Raw genomic sequence first — 19,512 nt, forward strand, 5'->3', positions numbered from 1 at the left:
CCAGCTGAAATTTTTATTTCAGGTCTTCAGCATCTGTGTAATTTGTTTTCATTTAAAATCACCCAAAAGATGCTGTTTCCAACAAGGCAGCCTGTATTTTATGCTTGAATTGTGGAGAGATACCTAAACGCTCAGGTTTGAGGGATAGGAAGTCGATGGCAATTACCATAACTAAAACATCAAACTTATACAAGGATAAAAGCAGAAGTTGCTGGAAAATCTCAGCAGGTCTGGCAGCATCTGTGAAGAAAAAAAAAATTAGAGTTAATGTTTCAGATCCAGTGACCCTTCCTCAGAATCATTAACTGAAACGTTAACTCTGATACTTTTCTTCACAGATACTGCCAGACCTGCTGAGCTTTTTCAGCAACTTCAGTTTTTGTTCCCGATTTACAGCATCCACAGTTCTTTCAGTTTTTATACAAGGCCAACTTCTTTTATCAAAAAAAAGGCCATTATTTCCAGTTTCTAAACATAAAACGCTTTTTCTTCCTTCTGGTACCCTCACCATGTCCAAATCAAGATCACTGTTGCTCTCCCAGAATTTTAAGAGCATAGTTATTAACTCCCCTAACTCTGAAACTCCACAAAATGCCAGCTGATCACTGCATCTCCTATTAAGAATTTGTAACTTTTCCAATTGGGTGTGCGTTCTGCACTCAGGATATTGCCACCTAGATCTCAAAGTTTAAAAATAAATTTTAAATTGAGAGTGAAACTCAAGTCTACAGAGAGACAGAACTAGCGTAGCAACAACACAGAAACGCTTAGCAGTCTGACAGCATCCATGAAGAAAATAATCAGAGTTAATGTTTCGGGTCTGGTGACCCTTCCTCAGAACTGCTGCAGTCCTGGTGAAGAATCTACCAGCATTAACAATCTAGGGTCTTGGAAATTTGCTTGCCATTACAGAATATAAAATCTACACGGTTAACTTTATAAGGACATCACAAGATTCTTCACAGAGATGCTTGGTACCTGCACGCTCAGGCAGGAACAGAGAGCCAGTTTGGAAATCATGAGTTGGGGGCGGGGGGGGGGGGGGCAAATAAGGACGGGAAATCCTTCATTATCTCTGCACTGAACAGAATTAAAACACTCTTCTTTGTCACATACAGCATTTGATGTCAGGAACGTACCTTCTTCATTCTCCTTTTCCGTTCCATCTGGCTGTAGATTCAACCCCTTTATAACCTCCGGTAGCTCTTTTAAAGATACGGTTTTGATACTCTCATTCTCTAAACCTGAATACAAAGGCCATAGGAAAAAGAAAAGAAATTTGCTGGCTGTAACATTGAAACAACATGCTTTCAATATGCAAAATACAAAATTGCTCATGCAACAAGCCAATAATTCTGGTCCATGAAGATCTAATGGTACAGTAGCTACAAGACAATATTACACAGATTGGTGATCTGATAAATGCCCTGGAATTAAGGGTTTAATAAGGTAAACCCAAAGAAGATGCTTGTACCTGCGTGATAAGACTAGGGACTATAAGTGTAAGATAGTCAATAATAAATCCAATACAGAATTCAGCAGAAACCTCTTTATTTATTCAGTGATACCTCTTATAATACTCAGTGGTTCAGACAAATGACATGGATAAATTTTTAAGGTGAAAACTAGATGACATGACAGGAGGGGAAACAAAAGTTGCTTATAATGGTGACAGAGTGAAATGAAAGAAACAAGTGCGGAGCATAGACTAGTAGGGCCAAATGGCCTACTGTGTGAAGTGTACGAAATCAATTTCTAGAAGCAAGCTTTTAACAACCCTTCCCCAATATATCTAGTTAATCCATTTTTCTACATGTTGGAACGTACTTTGAGGAGGGGCAGAGCACCTCAATCGACTCAGAATACGGACAAAGCAGGCATTCCACTCACCACCTGAGCTGTCAGCGGCTCCTTTATCACTAGTCACATGTCTCTGTTTGATTAATGGCCTTCCACTCTCCAGTTTGCCATCCTATAACAGCAATAAAAATAAGACAGGATAGTGGTACACCACTAAGCCATTAAAAGAAGCAATCTTATAGATAATAGGAATGCAAGGGTTCAATTAAGAACACCAGAGGAGCCCGCAAAGGCAGGCATTTTTCCCATAATTAATGCTTGCAACAGGAGCTGAAAGGTCCAAACTAAAGGAACCCTGAACACATCAAGTTAAAGAATCAGATTACATTGGAAGGAAAACAGGACAGAATATGAAAGACACACTGGAAAGAAACAGGACAGGACTTTGTGATCTTCTTGGAAAGTGAACAACAATAATAAAGGCAGCATTTTACTGTCCTCCAGAAATTGCCCTGAATAATAGGTGAACTACATAATTGGGATTGGAGTAGGATGTATACCAGACCAAGTACAAGAGCAACACTCTCTCCCAAAAGAGAAAGATAGTGGTCCAATTAGATATTTAAATGCATGAGACAGTACTTCTTGTTATCCTGTACACAGATGCCAAATTTAACTAAACTCAGTTTCACAGCTGTCAGAATTTGAACTTGCAATTTCTCGGTTGCCAGTCCCGAAGCTGGCTGATAGGTCAGTGGAATATTGCTTAGGTTGGGGGCCACAAACACCTCCCTGGGGCACAGAAGGGGAGAGGGTGGGGCAGGGGAGGTACAGAAGGAAGGACAGTCTGCAAAAATCTACCAATGCCTGACCGCAGTGACTACTGGCAGCCTGGTGACAGAATGCAGTTACCATACAAAATTCAGAGTGGGTTTGCTCACCTCAAAAGGTGATGATACATGGAGCAGGGAGAGCAGTGGAAGGATTATTCGCTCAAAATGAAACGTTTGGGAATCTCTGGATTCTGAACAAAGCTCCTTAACATTAGGCTGGAGAGCAATCACAGCACCCAAATCAATAAAACCAGCTATAAAAATGACCAAGCTTGTTCAGGAGGGCTTCCCTCAAAGCCACTGTAAAAATCAAGTGAAACCAATGATCAATGCTGCTTCCAACAACTGCCCTTGTTAATAAACACTGAAATGGGAGAAATGACAGTGACATATCGCGGGGGTGGGGGTGGGGTTGGGGTTGGTGGGGGGGGGCGCAGGGGAGAAGAGGGAATGGTTAAGACAAGAAAAGGGAAGATAAAAAATGAGAGAGAGGAAAAAAGCAGGCAGGCCCACAAAACCCGCAATTAAAACACCTTCAAAATGTTGTGGGCTTGTTTTGAGAACAGTATCTTTTAGTGATGACTGATGCTCTCTGATGAAGGGTCTAGGCCTGAAACGTCAGCTTTTGTGCTCTTGAGATGCTGCTTGGCCTGCTGTGTTCATCCAGCTTCACACTTTATTATCGACTACTCAACTGTAAATTTACTTTAGTAAACACTATCCCCCCCCATTGAAATTTACCTTCCTTGGCAGCGCTGCTGCTGTTGAAAATGAACCGTGCATGAGTTCATCTGCAGGACATGGAGGGGGAGGGGAGAGAGTGGGTGCTTCAGTAGATGATCCTTTTCCACCAACTGTAAAAAGGGAACCAGAATTAACAAATTATCCGTTCATACCCTTAATCTCCCCAACAACTAATGATGTGTTCAAACCCTCCCCAAATTGTAGAAGTTAATTGCTGCTGATCAGAGGTTCAATGTGAATAACGTTCTCACACTGAAACATCAAAGCTTCTTTTGCTGATTGATCTTAGGTATTCAAAGTATTGCATACATTTATATCTCATTTTTTGTATTTGCAATTTCTTCAATCACCTGTTGACACAACAGATAAACCAAGGAGGTTGCCCCAAGAAACTTAGTCAGAGTGAGTAACCTCCCAGTGATCACAGCCAAAGGTTGTTTCTGATATAAAAAGCATACAGTATGATGTTAAAAACATTGAGGCACTACCTTCAGTATTCAACATCCATCTAGATACCTTGCACCTAGATTCACATTACTGCATTGTATTGTCACCATACTTAGTGTAATGGTTAACTTAAGTTAATATATTTGAACATGGTGCTTTCTTCACCCTCCACCACCTTTTTGGCTCCTATCTTCAAGCCAATTTAGTATCCAATTGGCTAGATCCCTTGGATCCCGTGTGATCTAACCTTACTAATTAGTCTATCATGTGGAACCTTGTCCAACACTTTGCTAAAGTCCATATAGACAACTTCTACCACTGTACATTCATCAATCTTCTTTGTCACCTCTTCAACAAACTCAATCATGTTAGTTAGGCACAATTTCCTATTCACAAAGCCAGACTGACTATCCCTAATTAATCCTCGCCTTTTCAAATGCACGTAAATCCTATCCCTCAGAATTCCCTCCAACAACTTACCCACCATAACATAACGCCCAATAGTCCAAAGTTCTGTGGCTTTTCTATATCCTTTCTGAAATAAAGGCACCACATTAGCCAACCTCCAGTCTTTCAGCACCTCAGCCGTGGCTATCAATGATATAAATATCTTAGCAAGGGGCCCAACAACCCCTTCCCTACCTTCCCACAAAGTTCTGTGAAACACTTAATCAGGTCCCAGGGACTGATATGCCTTTATGTATTTTAAGACCTCCAGCACCACCTCTTCTGCAACATGAACTCATTTCAAGATACCATTATTTATTTCTCAGAGTTCCCTAGCTTCCATTTCCTCGACCACAGTAAACACTGACACAGAATATTAGTTTAGTACCTCACACACCTGCTGTGATTCCACACATACATGGCCGAATTGATCGTTAGGGGCAATATTCTGTCCCTTGTTACTCTGTTGCCCTTAATGCACTTTCAGAGTCTTTGTATTCTCCTTAACCCTACTCGGTCTGTGACCAGTGATATGCCACAAGGGTTGTTGCTGTGACAACTGCTTTTCATTATTTACATAAACAATTTGAATGTGAACATAAAGAAGTATGGTTAGTAAGTTTGCAAATGACACCAAAGTGGGAGGTTTAGTCGACAGCGACCATTATTATCTCAAAGTACATGGGATCTTAGATAAATGACAGATATTGCATTTCGGTAAGGCAAACCAGAGCAGGGCTTACAAAGACACCCAGGAGTGCAGGTGCATAATTCCTTAAAAGTGGAGCTGCAGGTAGCGAGGGCTGTGAAGGCGGTGTTTGGCCCATTTATATTCATTGATCAGAACGCCGAGTGTAGAGTTGGAATGTCATGTTGCAGCTGTACAGGACATTGGTGAGGCCACTTTTAGAATTCTGTGCACAATTCTGGTCGCCCCTCTATAGGAAGGACATTGTTAAACTTGAAAGGGTGCTGAAAAGATTTACAAGGATGTTGCCAGGGCTGGAGGGTTGGAGTTGTAGGGAGAGGCTGAATAGGCTGGGGATTTTTTTCTCTGGAGCTGAGGGGTGACGGTATAGAGGTTTACAAAATTATGAAGGGCATAGATCAGGTTAACAGTCAAGGTCTTTTCCACAGGGTGGGGGGAGTCCAAAACTAGAGGGAATAGGTAAAGGTGAGAGGGGAAAGATTTAAAGTGGACCTAAGGGGCAACTTTTTTTCCCCCCACACAGAGGGTGGGATGTGTATGAAAAGAGCTGCCAGAGGAAGTAGTGGAGGCTGGTGCAATTACAACATTTAAAAGGCACGTGGATGGGTACATGAATAGGAAGGGTTTAGAGGGATCTGGGCCAAATGCTGGCATTTGGAATTAAGTCAGATTGGAATGTCTGGACAAGTTGGGCTGACAGGTCTGTTTCCATGCTGTATGACTATCTCCAATTGCTCTTTTCGCAACTGCAGCGACACTCTCTAGTTGTAACATATACAAGTTTTCAATATGACCCAAACAGTGGAGAAGAATAATTTGCAATTTGTGTACAATGTTATTTCCAAAGCAGACACAGTTTGAAGGAATGCACAGCTGCATTTCACTGAAAAGCTTGTGACAACACCAACTGTGCAGAAGTCATATGGAACAGTGCACCTGTTTTCCTAGCATAGGTTACATATGCACAACTCAGGTGAGTGAGCAACACTCCTTTATAGCTGTAGCAGGCAGTGTGCTGGGGTATACGCACCCGGTGTACTGTGAACTCTGTGTAGGCAGGAGGCACTTTCAAATGGGCTGGGAGAAAGTCCTCTTGAGGATGGAGGCGTAGACAGCCCACACGCTGAAGATGGACTCCAGAGTGTGTCCTACAATGAAGACAGAAATTCAAAAATACTGGACACCAGAAATCATTTGAGCTGGATCTTTCTTGCTTAGCAGGGACTTGGCTTACCTGGATCCCATCTGTAGGGAGGCGTGGCAAGGTTGGTGGTGTCTTGTAACGAGGCTGGGACCCTGGGAGATTGGAGAAGGGGACCCGGGGCGTGTATGTTGATGACGCACTACCTACAATGAAATTCAACAAAAAAGTGAAAGTGTCAACTCACTAAAATCTCTTCGCAAAGAAATTAAACCAGTTAAAAACTGCAAAAAAAAGATACCCCACAAGCAAAATTTCTCCTTTTACTTTCCTCCCTCTGGTTACAGGGTTTTGAAGTCAATGTAAAATACTTACTGAAATCTTATTTCTTACCAAAGTCTGCACTGTGAGCTGAGCAGACAGTTTAATGTGATCATTTCTATCTAATATCTGGTTTTTCTTTAACTTAGTAACTGTTTCTGGTTCCGATTTCCAGCACCCGTAGTTCTTTCGGTTTTCTGAACTGCTGTTGCCCTGCCTCTCCCAACCTGAGTCCCTGCTTGATCAACTGAATTCATTCATTGAAACAACACAAAGAATACTGAGCAATGTTTTGCCATATGTTATATGTTTAATCTGGGTATTTATTTACTAACTATGGGCAGCACGGTGGCTTAGTGGTTAGCACTGCTGCCTCCCAGCAGGATGGACCCAGGTTCAATTCCACCTTCGGGCAACCATCTGTGTGGAGTTTGCACATTCAATGTACACAATATCCACTGAGATTACTTTCATCACCTCCTCGAAAAATTCACTGAAGTTAGGAAGGCATGGCCTACCCTGCACAAAGCCATGTTGACTGTCCTTAATTAGGTAAGTAAATTCTATCCCTAAGAACTCTCTCCAATAGCTTCTCAAGACTCTCTGGTCTGCCGATTCCAGGATTATCCCTATTTCCCTTCTTGAACACAGAAATAACTTTGGATAGTTGCCAGTCCTCCAGAATCTTTCTAGCGGCTAGTAACAATACAAAGATCTTGGTCAAGGTCCCAGCAATCGCCCTTCTTGCATCTCTCAACAACCTGGAGTAGATACTATAAAACCCAAGGGATTTATCCACCTTAATGCTTTTCAAGAGAGATAAACACCACTAGCTTTTGTGCTCCTGAGATGCCGCTGGGCCTGCTGTGTTCATCCAGCCTCACATTTTATTATCTTGGAATTCTGCAGCATCTGCAGTTCCCATTATCTCAGATAAACACCACTTCTTTCTTGAAAATGCCCTAGCACATGTACATGATCCATAGAAATCTCACTATCCTCCATATCCTTTTCCTGAGGAAATACCGTTGCAAAGTACTCATTTAGGATCTTACCCACATTCTCTGCCTCCAAGCACAAATTCCCTCCTTTATCGAGTGGTCCTACCTCTTCTTAGATATTCTCTTGTTTTTAAACGTACCTACAGAATGCCTTGGGATTCTCTCTAACCCTACTTGCCAAGGTCATTTCATGGCTCCTTCTTGCTCCCCTAATTCCCTGCTTGAGTACTTTCCTGCTTTCCTTATATTCCTCACGGGCCCTGTTGATCGCACTTCAGTTCCACGCTCCTGATCTATGGGCACCTAGTACAGAGATGGTCGGGAGGGGTGGAGGCAAGTCTGAGGACCTTGTCGTGGGTCTGCTTCTGGATCTGGTCAAAGTAGCCATTAATGTGCCCAGGCAGCAGGGCGTGGAAGGGACAGTAGTTTGTGCCTGCCGGCCTTTCTTTCACAATTACGTACATACGTTGGATGCTGGAGGAGGGGTCTTTGGTGTATTATTTTCCCCACAAACAATATTTTAATCTGCTCCCCATTATCTTTTTAATTACAATGCCCTTACAACGGGGTAGATAGGGAGAAATATCTCATTGTAGAGTGACCAGTAACCATAGGGGCATAAATTCAAGGTGTGGGGCAAAATGTTTAGAGAGGATTTACAGAAAATGTAGAACGGGAGGACATTTGAACTCATTGCCTAGAGGATGGTAGAGGTGGGAAAACTTGGACATTTGTGAGAAGTATTTAGATGAATGCTTGAAAAGCCATTGCATACAAGGCCGTAAAGTCAAGTGCTAGGTAATCGGATTCAAGTAGATAGGTGCATCATGGCTTGCTAAGGACCTCTTTGCATGGCTGTGAAGCTCCAACTGTGCTGTTGTAAAATATGTTTCTGATTTGATCTTGCTATGGCTGGTTTTAAATGAGTTCTAGTCTATTCCATTATAAAGGATCTTATGGTACAGTAGAAATGTCCCTACCCCTCTGCCAGGAGTTTCAAGCCCCACCAGAAATGTTTTACATGTTTGAGCAAGTTGATTTAAAAATCCCTTACTAAGATCTACGTAAAAGAACAGCCATCCAGAAGCGAGCTGGAAATATTACTGAGAGAGGAAGTAAGCTCTATGAAACAATAAAGAAAGTCCTCTAGGGTTTTGGTCTCCATGGTTGCTTGATAGTCACCCATTTCCTCTGTGACTATTTACTACTATCATGCAGCCTGACCACCTCCCTAAATGTGCTCTCCATCTAGGTCTTTGCACAGTGGATACACAACAGTGACTCCAGATGCTGCTGGAGTTCCTCAGGCCAGAGCTCAAGGTCATGGCAGGTGGCAATTCCTCCAGACGTGCTCATGTAAGGCATGCACATCCATGACTCCCCCTCCAGGAGATACATTCCATCTGGTTGAGCTGATCGGCCATTCTGTAACTTTAAAGCTATACAATACAATTTGAATAAGCAGAATTGCTTACCAGATACTCACCAGTCACCACTTGCACCTGCACCAAAGTAACAGTCCAACTGTTTTCCCCTCTCTCTGGGCTCCATCTCCACCTCTTGTCTATTCAGCTTCCCTCCCATTTTCAGCACATATACCTACTCTTTCCTAGCTACAATTAGTTCTGAAGACGACTCACTGGGCCTGAAACTTTAACTCTGCTTTCTGTCCACAGATGCAGCCAGATTGGCTGAGCTTTGCCAGCAATTTCTGTTTGTGCTCCATCACTTGGCTCTTACCTTGGTGCAGGTGATGGTGGTGACTGATGAGTTAAGTCTAACAAGGCCATAGATGTGCTCTACCTTAGGGAAGATAATATCGCCATAAAAGACTGTTCAGAGGTGTGCAATAACATCCTTACATATGATGATTAGGAAAATGTCTATTGCTATGTAGAGAAGTCTCTTGTGGTACAGTGGTAGTGCTCCTAACTCTGAGCCTGGGTAGGCCTGGGTTCAGGTACCACCTACGCCAGAGGTATGTAATAACTTGTCTGAATAGGATGATTAGAAAACACCTTGTTGCTGTGAAGGAAGTGCAACAAAGGTTCACAAGACTTGTCTCTGGGGTAGAAGGAATGTATTATCCTACGAACAGAGATTAGAAAAACTGAGTCCACATTCTCCAAAGTTCAAAATGAGACGATTTCACCCGCAAAGTGTTGAAGAGTTAGACAAAGTAGATGCAGGTTTGATCCGGTCTAAGAGTCTAGAATCAGGGGACACAATATATACATTTTTAAGACAGTGGTTTGAGAATCTCTGGGTTTTTTTTGCCCCAGAAGGCTACAGTTACTCATTAAGTATGTTGAAAGAAGAGGTTGACAGATTTTTAAATGAAAACAAGTCAAAGGGATATAGTGGGAAAACAATGAAGAAATGGTTGATCAACCATCATCGTATTGAATGACAAAGCAGCTCAATGGGCTGAATGGCCTACTCCTACTCTTATGACTGGATGATTTAAAGATATCCAAAAATGAAGTACTGAATACAGTAATTAAACGAGTGTTGAGCAAGGGGGCGCAAGAATAAACAGAAGGGATTTGGAACACGGAGAGGATTTGAGGAATGCACCAGAATTTTTAAAAAAAACTAAAGATCAGGTTACATTAAGAACTAGCTTGCCAAATAGTTAAATGAAAAGAGCGAATTAGGGTTTAGTAGCGGGGTATATAAGGCCAGAATGCAGACGATAAAGGTAAATACCATCACAGAACAGATGAGCTTAATGGCCTGTTTGTTTTGCAATTTCTGCACAACTTTACAGTAAGTAAAGATAGCCTTTCTTACCAAAGCTGCTCTGAGAATCTGAAAATGGACTACAGCTGTGGTCAGCATGTTTATGCTGAGTATGTGTAGAGAAATGTTTAGGCATAACTGTGTAACCCTCCTCACACGAAGCCTCCTTTGGGTCCAGGGAAACTTTGGCACATTCTATGACGATATCATGAGTTTCAAATCGCTTCCACCTGCGCAACAGAACCAGAAAATGAACAATTAGTTCTTGCCAATTATTGCATTTCACTGACACCGCACGGGGCTGCTTCAGCTGGTGGCACTCTTGCCTCTGAATGTCTCAATTCCAGGTTCAAGTCCCACTCCAGAGTTTGATCACATGCAAAAAAAAATCAAAGCTGCAACTCCAGAGCAGAAATGAGGGAATTTTTCAAATGAAAAGATTTTAAACCAAGCTTGCTCGGGTAGATGCAAAAGATTCTGTGGTGATATTCCAAAAGCAACATGGGAGTTCTTCCACATCTCCTGGTCACTATCACATAGTATCCACTTTCTTAAATCGTGGCAGAGTATGGACATTAGCCTGTGACATCAGCACATCCAATGCAGACACCATTCAATCTGTCCCTTTGATGACGATATTTATAGTCCATCTGAGCTGCCTGACACTTGAGTCAACTCTTAATTCCCCTCTTCTTCACATCGACAATAAGCCATCCCTTGAATTCATCCACATCAATCAGCAAGTTCCACATCCTAAACAACTTCTGCAAAGAAGTTCCTCCCATTTCGAAGATTTAGAGGAAACTTTGATAGCTGCTCGAAATCACGAGCGGTGCAGAGAAAAAAACTGCTTGCAACGGCCGAAAGGTCAAAAATTATAAGAAACAGAAACGAAAGGACTAGCTGAAGAACTTAAGGCGAATTGAGGATTTTGTTTTTAAAAAACAAAATGCAATAAATTATTAGGGTCTGGAATACACTGCCTGAGAAAGGTTCAAACATGGTTTCTACAAAGGAGCTGGATAGGCATTTCAAAAGAAAATACTTGCAGGGCAACAGTGAAGAGGCGAAGTGGCAAAACTGGTGAAATTACGCTTGCATTGGGCCAGAATGGGTTCAAGAGACCAATGGCCTCTTCTAGTCATGTAAATGTTTAATTGTAAATATTTGATTGCTGATTGTATGTATCTAGTACAAGATAATTAACTATTATTGCACTAAGATCTTATTCAAACCATGTCACTCCAGAAAATTGAGCCCATAATCTGAGCTGACAGTCCCAGTGCAGTCCTAAGGGCATACTACACTGTCAATGATGCTAGCTTTAAGGTGAGGTAGGAGACACCATGACACTCTGCTGAAAAAGCACAGGAGACTTCTTTCCTCGTGTTCTGCCTGATATAAATGCCTTGATCAATATTAAGAAAACAGATCGCCTGGTCATTAGTCCATTGCTTTTTGTGGGACCTTACTCTGCAGTGCATTTCCAGCATTGTATCTGTGACTACTCTTCATAAGCGCTTTGTTAGCTGTCAAGCAGTTTGCAGCATTCTGAGATTATGAGAAGTGATATACAAATGTGAAGTTCCTGTCTTAGCTTTACAGGAACACAGAAATAACAGGGACAAAAGTAATCGTTAGAGAGAGGTGCTAGGACTGATTACCACACAGACTCAAACATATACAAAGCAATCAATCAATCTATCCAAACCTGTTTGAAAACAGGCTTTAACACTCGGCTAAGACCATACAAAAGAAAACAAACCAAAATGGTAGGAGAAAGGATGAACAACAAGTCCATGAGTTTGAAAACAAAAAATGCTGGAAATCACAGCGGGTCAGGCAACAACCATGGACAGACAGCAAGCTAATGTTTCCGGGTATAGATGCGGCTCCAGAGTTGACTGGAAGTGTGGGGGGAGCAGCATTTTTGTGATGGTGGATGGGATGGTGCGGAGAGGGGTTTGGTAGAGGAGTTGGCGGGGGGTGCTGTGGGGAAGAAAGGGCGTTGATAGTCCAAGCGGTTAATCTGCTCAGATGGAAATTAAGTTTGACACAATTGAAAGCAATGGGAGCATTGCTCCTTGAAAATTCAAAACTGACATATAAAAATGAGAAAGCAAGTGAAACCGAAACAAACAAGAGTTCTCAACATTTAGCTAATCCATCACTTACTTAATGGGGTCCAGTTCATGGTCCTTGGTTCCAGTCACTAGCTCGGGGTGGATTCGCACATGTTCCAGCATCGGCTGCAACAGGTATTGGGGAATGGAGTAAAGTTAAAATCAAGGCAACCAAGAACATGTTGCTGCCCGAGAATCATACAGAGCTCTGAAGAAAAGCCAAAGCAGCCACTGTGAAACACACACACAAATGCATACACCATCCACTCTTCCTCCCACTCAATAAAACTCAAGTCTAGGGCAAAAAGAGTTTGCACAGATGAGTTTAAATATCAGATCTCAAAAGAACAGAATAAGTAAACATCTTCAACACAATTAACATTTTGAACTTTCACTTCTTAATTATCAGGTACAGGAGAGACAGTGGTGTGGTGCTTGTAAGCCAGAGGCCCAGATTAATTTTTATGGGAACAACATTCAAATCCTGCAGGTGGTGTAATTTAAATTCAACAAATAAAAAGCTTGTCTTGGTAATGATGAACATGAAATCAGAGATGGTCGTTAAAGCCGCTGTGTGTTTTAGGAAACAAAATCTACCATCCTTACCTGACCTGATGTGCATATAATTCCAGACCTAGTAATGTGGCTGATTCTTAAATGTCCTCTGATATGGCCTAGTAAACCATTTAATGCAAGGGCAAATAGTAGCAGGCAACAAATATTGTCCTCATCATTGATCCCACCCCACATGCCATGGAAGAGGTATTTTTAACTCCCTAGCTTTAATTCTCGGCCATTTGCATTTAATCACAGTCCAATGAAATTGTTATTCCAACCATCGTGCAAATTTGCTCCCTTTTCAGAAGGTGCTGACCTATTCTGGAATATAAACCCAAACAGAATTCTGGCTGTTCTCATGCCACACCCACATGGACATTTGTGCCTGTTTAGCACATACCAAGAGGCAATTCAACAACAAATTATAGAATCCACAGAGTGTGGAAGCAAGGGCCAGTCAGCCCATCACGTCCACACTATCTGAAGAGCATCTCACTCACACCCACCACCCCCACCCTATCCATGTAACCCTGCATTTTCTATGGCTAGCCACCTTGCCTGCACATCCTAGACACTATCGACAATTTAGCATGGCCAATCCACCTAGCCTGCACGTCTTTTGACTGCGGGAGCAAACCAGAGCACCCGGAGGAAGCCCATGCAGACACGGGGAGAACATGGAAACTCCACAAAGACAGTCAAAGGCTGGAATCAAACCCGGTCCCTGGCTCTGTGAGGCAGCAGTGCTAGCTGAGCCATGCTGTTCTGAAGGGAGCATAGCACCTCAAACTTGAAACTCCCCCTGTCTTACAAACCCAATGCAAAACCACAGCATTCAGTGCCAAACCTTTAGCTCTCCCTTCAAAGCTACAAATGTCCAAACACTCTGGAAAACAATGGTAACCGACTTAAGCCTTACCTTTACCACCTCCTCAAACGTCTCCATATTTTCCTTCATACTATAGTGGGAGCGGAGGTAGGACACAAAATTGCACGGGTACATTCCATAGAGACGGTGAAATAATGCATAAACACTGGCATGTAGGTGGATCAGATACACTCCTGGCAATTGGCCTGACAGCAATACAAAGGAGAAAATATGATATGCTGAAGGGTTACAGCAGCCCTTAATGTCAAACAAAGTATCATTTTTGTTTTTACAAAATCTAATTTTAAATGCAGGGAAAATCCGTTTGCAAAACCGTAAATTAAACACTAATTATGACGTCCCCCCACAGCTTCCTAATCCTACTTGCACCAATTTGCTTCACAGTAACTGCATCATTTGGGTTATTGTGTACACGTCTCAGGATCTGCTGCTTCTTCACATGCCAAGCCATTACTACCTACCTATTAGGCTAGTTTTACCATATGAAAGGTTACATAAGTGCAAGCTGTTCCTAAAGTCAATGCACACAAAACCATGTTTTGATAAATTATCGGGAACTTTAAACGTTAATTTTGATTCCCTCACCACAGACATGATCTGGCCTGCTGTTTCTGGCATTCTATAATCTTTGTTTCAGATCATCAACATCAGAACTAATCTACATTTGTTACAAAAATAAAGGTGGGCAAGGAACCATAGAAATGGAACAACAAATTACAGACTTTAAAGAACCTGACAGTTGCTGGAATTAGAAAACACTTAATTGTCCGGTATAGTCAATTTTATTCCTCAATCATCACCAAACACATCATGTTGACATTTATCATACTGCTCTATGTGGGACCTTGCTATGTGCAAGTCAGCTCAAGTTTCCTTTGGTACAGAAGTGACCACACTTCAAAAAGTCTTTCACTGAGTACTAGGAATCTCCCCAACTACTTATTACACTTTTAACTCAACCAGTCAGTGACACCAGGATAAGTTTGCCCACTTTGTTTTCAATGATCAAGTAGATGCAGAGTTGAAAGCACCAAAACGTAGACCTTTAATGCCCTTCAGCAGAAAAAAAATTTTCATCCCAAGAGTTTTGGGTTCATAGCCAAGTCCTCCAGCAAAACAAAACACAGAACCTCTGATGACTTGTATTGCGCAGCCTTCACTAGCTGAATCAGACATCACCTCAGTGCAACATTGCCATACCTGGTTTTTGTAGGCTCCAAGCGGCCAATCGGCCAAAGATTTCAAAGAAATCGAGGAGATATTGCTTCCCAGCTTGTGGGATCATGGGCAGAAGGATGACTAACACAAGGAGTCCACTAGTGAGCACAACAACTTCAGTCTCTGTCTGCAGAGAGAAGATCAACAGTTGCCAATCAATGGTGACAGACATTAGCATTAAAGAGAACGTTAGTAAAACGTGATAACTGCCCTCAAACACACAGACAGGGAGGAAAAGGAACGAACAGGAACCAGGAAGCTGCACAAATGCACTCCAGCATTTCAAAGCATTATATAAACTACAGAAGCCACCCAGCCTCATCAAGGCTGTTAAGTCGTCCAATTAGACTTGGTTGATTTGTAGTTCTGTATTTCATGGCTCTTTAATCTCTCCATACTGACATCTAACAAATATCTATCAAACCAGTTATAACTCTCTTTTTTTTAAAAAAAGGAATCAACAGCCTCAACATTGTTTCTGGAGAGTGTTCTTTGTCTAATGCTGAATTGACTGTGAAAGATGACAGAGTGTGCGGAAATAGCTGAAGAGGACTGCACATTTTTGAAATAAAAATAGTGCTCTTCCAAACCAGAGAATAGCTTATTTTCAGAATTTTTGTCAAGATGCCAGCTGAAATTCTTTGTTGGTCACATTTTAGCTGGAAACTCTCTCACCTTGCAAGCAGGCTGCTGTGAATTCAAGTTCCACTCCACAGCCCGCAACATAAGTCAACATTACAACACAGGACTACAGCACTGCCTTCAAAAAAATGAGATGTTAAGGAGGCTCCAGCTCTCTCAATTGGACACAGAGACCCCACAGCACCAATCATAGAGGAGCAAGGATGTTCTTCCCAATATATTGGCCAATGTTTATCATTAAAATGACATCTCCAAGAAATTTGCTGTTGGTTATGGTGCTACTACATGCAGGAGTTTGCTGTGTGCTGGTTGGGTGTATTTCCCCCAAACTAACAGTGACTCCACTTCATAAAAGGTACTTAACCAGATGAGAAGTGCATGAGGTGGCGAGCGACAGTGAAAGCTGCATACATTCAGAGGACCTATAGGCTCTCCTCTGATTGCATAGAGATGACCCATGACGAGTTTAACACAACAGTCATCATGTCTCAGGTAAGGAGTGCAGTTAAGAAGGCAAGACCCTCATAGTAAACTCAGCCAGCAAAGGAATTCAACTCTAAGTCGCAAACCAGCCATCCAGGTAACCATTTATGAACTACACACATTTGTAATTACAAGTATGCTACTAAGACTTGGAGGAATTGTTGAGAATTAACAAATTAAATAGTCTTATCAAGCTAACCAATGGCTTAAGTGTAACTTGAAGCAGTCCATTGCACGCTTCCAGCAGTAACACTTTTGCAAATCAACGATGCACATTTTAGACATTAACAGTGAGACAAACAAAGTTATTTTAAAACATGTAAACTGAACCTTCAGACACTTGAGTAGCGAAACCAGCAAAGGTGCACGAAAGAGTTTATGAATCCACGTCGGCTCACGTCGGATGACATGACCCAACAAGGTCACAGCAGAGAGTCGAGTGGCTGCTTTTCCCATGCACTCATTCAGTCGATCCAGAAGATGCTGGAAAATACAAAACAAACTTTCAAAATGGATCACTGACTGCTGGAGAGAATACATCAATCTAAAACAGCCTGTTAACACTTTCTGGATAAGAAGGAAAGAGCCATTTAAGTTCAATGGTAGTAGTCCCCTCAGAGCCAAGGCCCTAACATCATTTCGGCAACTCACACATACTGAAATCACGATTAAAGACATTTGGCTCTCACCTCCCACAAAGTATTAAATCCCAAATTCGAACCCAGGTTGTGGTGGCGCTTAATTTATGATCTAAAGCAACTGTAAAGACTTTTATTAAAAAACAAAGGGGTAGCATTCATAAAACAGCCTTTAGTCAATACAGCTCACTCCTTTTTGTGAAGTGAATCCACTTTGCCTGTATTTGCAAGGTTTATGTTAACCTTAAGACACTTCTGGTGGATCACACACCTTTGTGCTCTGTCCTACACGACCTATCCATCAGGATTATAGCATCTACTGGCAGTCCAATTTCTTGCATTACAACATAAAGAAGCTTGTTGAAATGGTTTAGGTTTCTCTTTTGTTCTGTATTCTTATAAATAAACAGAGATGAGCCAATATTATGGAGGTAGGCAAGTCAGATCTGATTACTGCCTACCCTCCTTTTATAGTGTGAGATTCACCAACCCCATTAAAAAAAACTATATCTCCAAGCTCACCGTGCTGTTGATCCCAATTACCTTATCATGGGGCTCCTGTACAGCTGAAAGAATCTGTACAGCTAACACAGAATTGTTTTCCAAATAATGATCCACCAAAGCATTCAGCAGCAAGGGGCCACGGTCTGTAGACAAATAATACAACCGATGGTAAACACAGAACTTTTACTGAAAGGGCAAGTGTTCTTAATAAGTTTGATATAATTGTACTTCGCAATATTACACACTGGGGAGTTGCCCAAGGAGATTAAGCTGCCAATTTCTCTCACGAAGGGTTACATTAAACTTTGATAAAACACAGTTAGACATTATTGAAATACACAAGATGCTTAAGGAGCTTGACAGGGTAGATGCAGAGAGGTTGTTTCTCCTGGTGGGAGTGTCTAAGATCAGAGGACATCATTTCAGAATGAGAAGGCACACATTTAAGACAGAGGAGCAAATTGTTCTCTCAGAGTGCAGCATCTGCGAATTCTTTACTGCAGACAGCTGTCTAGGCTGGGTCATCAAGTGTATTCAAAGCTGAGATAGACGGATTTTTAATCAGTCAGAGGGTCAAAGGTTATGGGGCCTGGACAGCAAACTGGAGTTGAGGATTACTAAATCAGTCATGATCTCATTAATGCCAGAGCAGACTCAATGGGCTGAATGGCCTACTTCAGTTCCTATTTCTAATTCTGAACACCACACTTTGGAAACGTGCACAGAGGATTACAGTGAAGGCAAAACTCCACATATATAGAGGCTGGAGAAACAGAGGTTTCTGCTTCAGAGCAGGGAAGGATAGCAAGAGATATAGTCAGATCAAGGTTATGGAGAGATTGTGGAATTTGATTCCACTGGTAACGAGAGAGCTTGGAATTAAAATAGTTGGTAAGAGAACGAGAGGCAAGATGAGGATTTCAGTTTTTGAAATATATACGTCTAAGAAATTATGATAGTTTGAATGTGCTGCCTGAAAGTCTGGGAGAGCCAATTCAATTGTAACTTTGAAAACAGAATCGGATGAAGGCTTCAAATGGACAATTACAAAGGCTGAGGAATGAGTGGGACACCAATTAGATAGTTCTTATAAAAAACTGGCACAGGGATGATGGACTAAGTGGCCTGTCAATTATAACTGCAGGTGAACAAGAGCAGACAGAGTGAAGGCAAACACTGATCACTCCTAAATTAGAGACTGGTGATTTAAAGAAATATCAAAACAGGACGAATCATGCACATTAAAACGAGTTACTTTTAACAACAAAAGCTCACATGAAAGAAATTACACAAAGACATCAGATGCTGGAAATATAGAAACACGACTGTGGTTGAAGATCTTCATCAGAACCGCAAACTCAACCACAAATAAGTTCCCGTCCAGTCGCACACCTGAGCGGAGGTGGTCAGTGACAATCCCCTTGACTTCCTCGAGAACCTGCAGGTCTGTGGACTCCAGCAGTGGAACGAGGTCGCTAACGTTTACTGGCTGCGTCATGCTGTACCAGCTTCACCTGACCCGTCTCCTTAGCTCAAACCCAGGTGGCAGCCTCAGCCCACGCCAGGTCTGAACCAACTCGACCCTGGCTCCTGACTAGCAGGGTAATGCTGTAAACAAAGATAAAACAACAAGAGGTCATTGTTAACAAAGTGTGAAGCTGGATGAACACAGCAGGCCAAGCAGCATCTCAGGAGCACAAAAGCTGACATTTCGGGCCTAGACCTATCATTGTTATGCATTTTTAGGCTCATAAGAAATTTCAGTACAAAATTACTTTTGCAACACAGATGTGAAGGTTGAGGTCATTCTGAAATATCACTAGCTTACAATGCTAAAGACATGACAAAAATGCAACCTGTTAGCACTACACCTGCCTTCTTCAAGCTCTATTCATCTTGCCTGAAAACCTATCCAAACACCGTCTTGGTCACTCTCCTCCAGAACCATGTTTGACTCTGCCACATATATCCTAACTCATGTCAGATTTTGTTCACTACACACCTCTGTGCTCGCTGATTGTTATCGACTTCTAATCCAGCATGACTTTGAATTGGGAATTATCTTGGTGTATAGTTTGCTATTTCATAGTATTTGATCCTAGGTCCAGATCAAATTAGCTGATCTTAGTCAAGATGACTGCCATTTTATAATTGGCCTCAGAGCTCCTAGATCATGGGGAACAATTAACTAATGATCTGTATAGATTCACTGTCTGCCACAGTAACTTCCTCACCTGAATCAGATAATTGCAATTTAAAATTAAATGCTCAA

The 19,512-nt window shown here is 41.9% G+C and overlaps 1 protein-coding gene across 3 annotated transcripts in view; it reads right to left on the reverse strand.

Annotated features, from left to right (window-relative positions):
• Positions 1-18,844, reverse strand: part of tsc1b (TSC complex subunit 1b) — a 35,437-nt gene extending 16,593 nt beyond the window's left edge. For 2 of the 3 annotated variants that reach the window (XM_048559051.2, XM_048559052.2), the window contains exons 1-12: positions 18,633-18,844; positions 17,280-17,383; positions 16,429-16,581; positions 14,956-15,100; positions 13,786-13,940; positions 12,361-12,434; positions 10,237-10,415; positions 6,215-6,327; positions 6,011-6,128; positions 3,375-3,487; positions 1,891-1,972; positions 1,140-1,244 (exon numbers count right to left, since the gene is read on the reverse strand). In XM_048559051.2, the coding sequence (XP_048415008.1) occupies positions 1,140-1,244; positions 1,891-1,972; positions 3,375-3,487; positions 6,011-6,128; positions 6,215-6,327; positions 10,237-10,415; positions 12,361-12,434; positions 13,786-13,940; positions 14,956-15,100; positions 16,429-16,581; positions 17,280-17,383; positions 18,633-18,738 (1,447 nt within the window). In that variant the 5' untranslated portion in view covers positions 18,739-18,844. Of the gene's footprint in view, positions 1-1,139; positions 1,245-1,890; positions 1,973-3,374; positions 3,488-6,010; positions 6,129-6,214; positions 6,328-10,236; positions 10,416-12,360; positions 12,435-13,785; positions 13,941-14,955; positions 15,101-16,428; positions 16,582-17,279; positions 17,384-18,515; positions 18,600-18,632 lie in introns of those variants that run through there. The other variant, XM_048559053.2, reaches the window with a different exon arrangement.
• Positions 18,845-19,512: the final 668 nt, after the last annotated feature.

The sequence above is a fragment of the Stegostoma tigrinum genome, chromosome 29 (assembly GCF_030684315.1).
Source record: "Stegostoma tigrinum isolate sSteTig4 chromosome 29, sSteTig4.hap1, whole genome shotgun sequence".
NCBI lineage: Eukaryota > Metazoa > Chordata > Chondrichthyes > Orectolobiformes > Stegostomatidae > Stegostoma > Stegostoma tigrinum.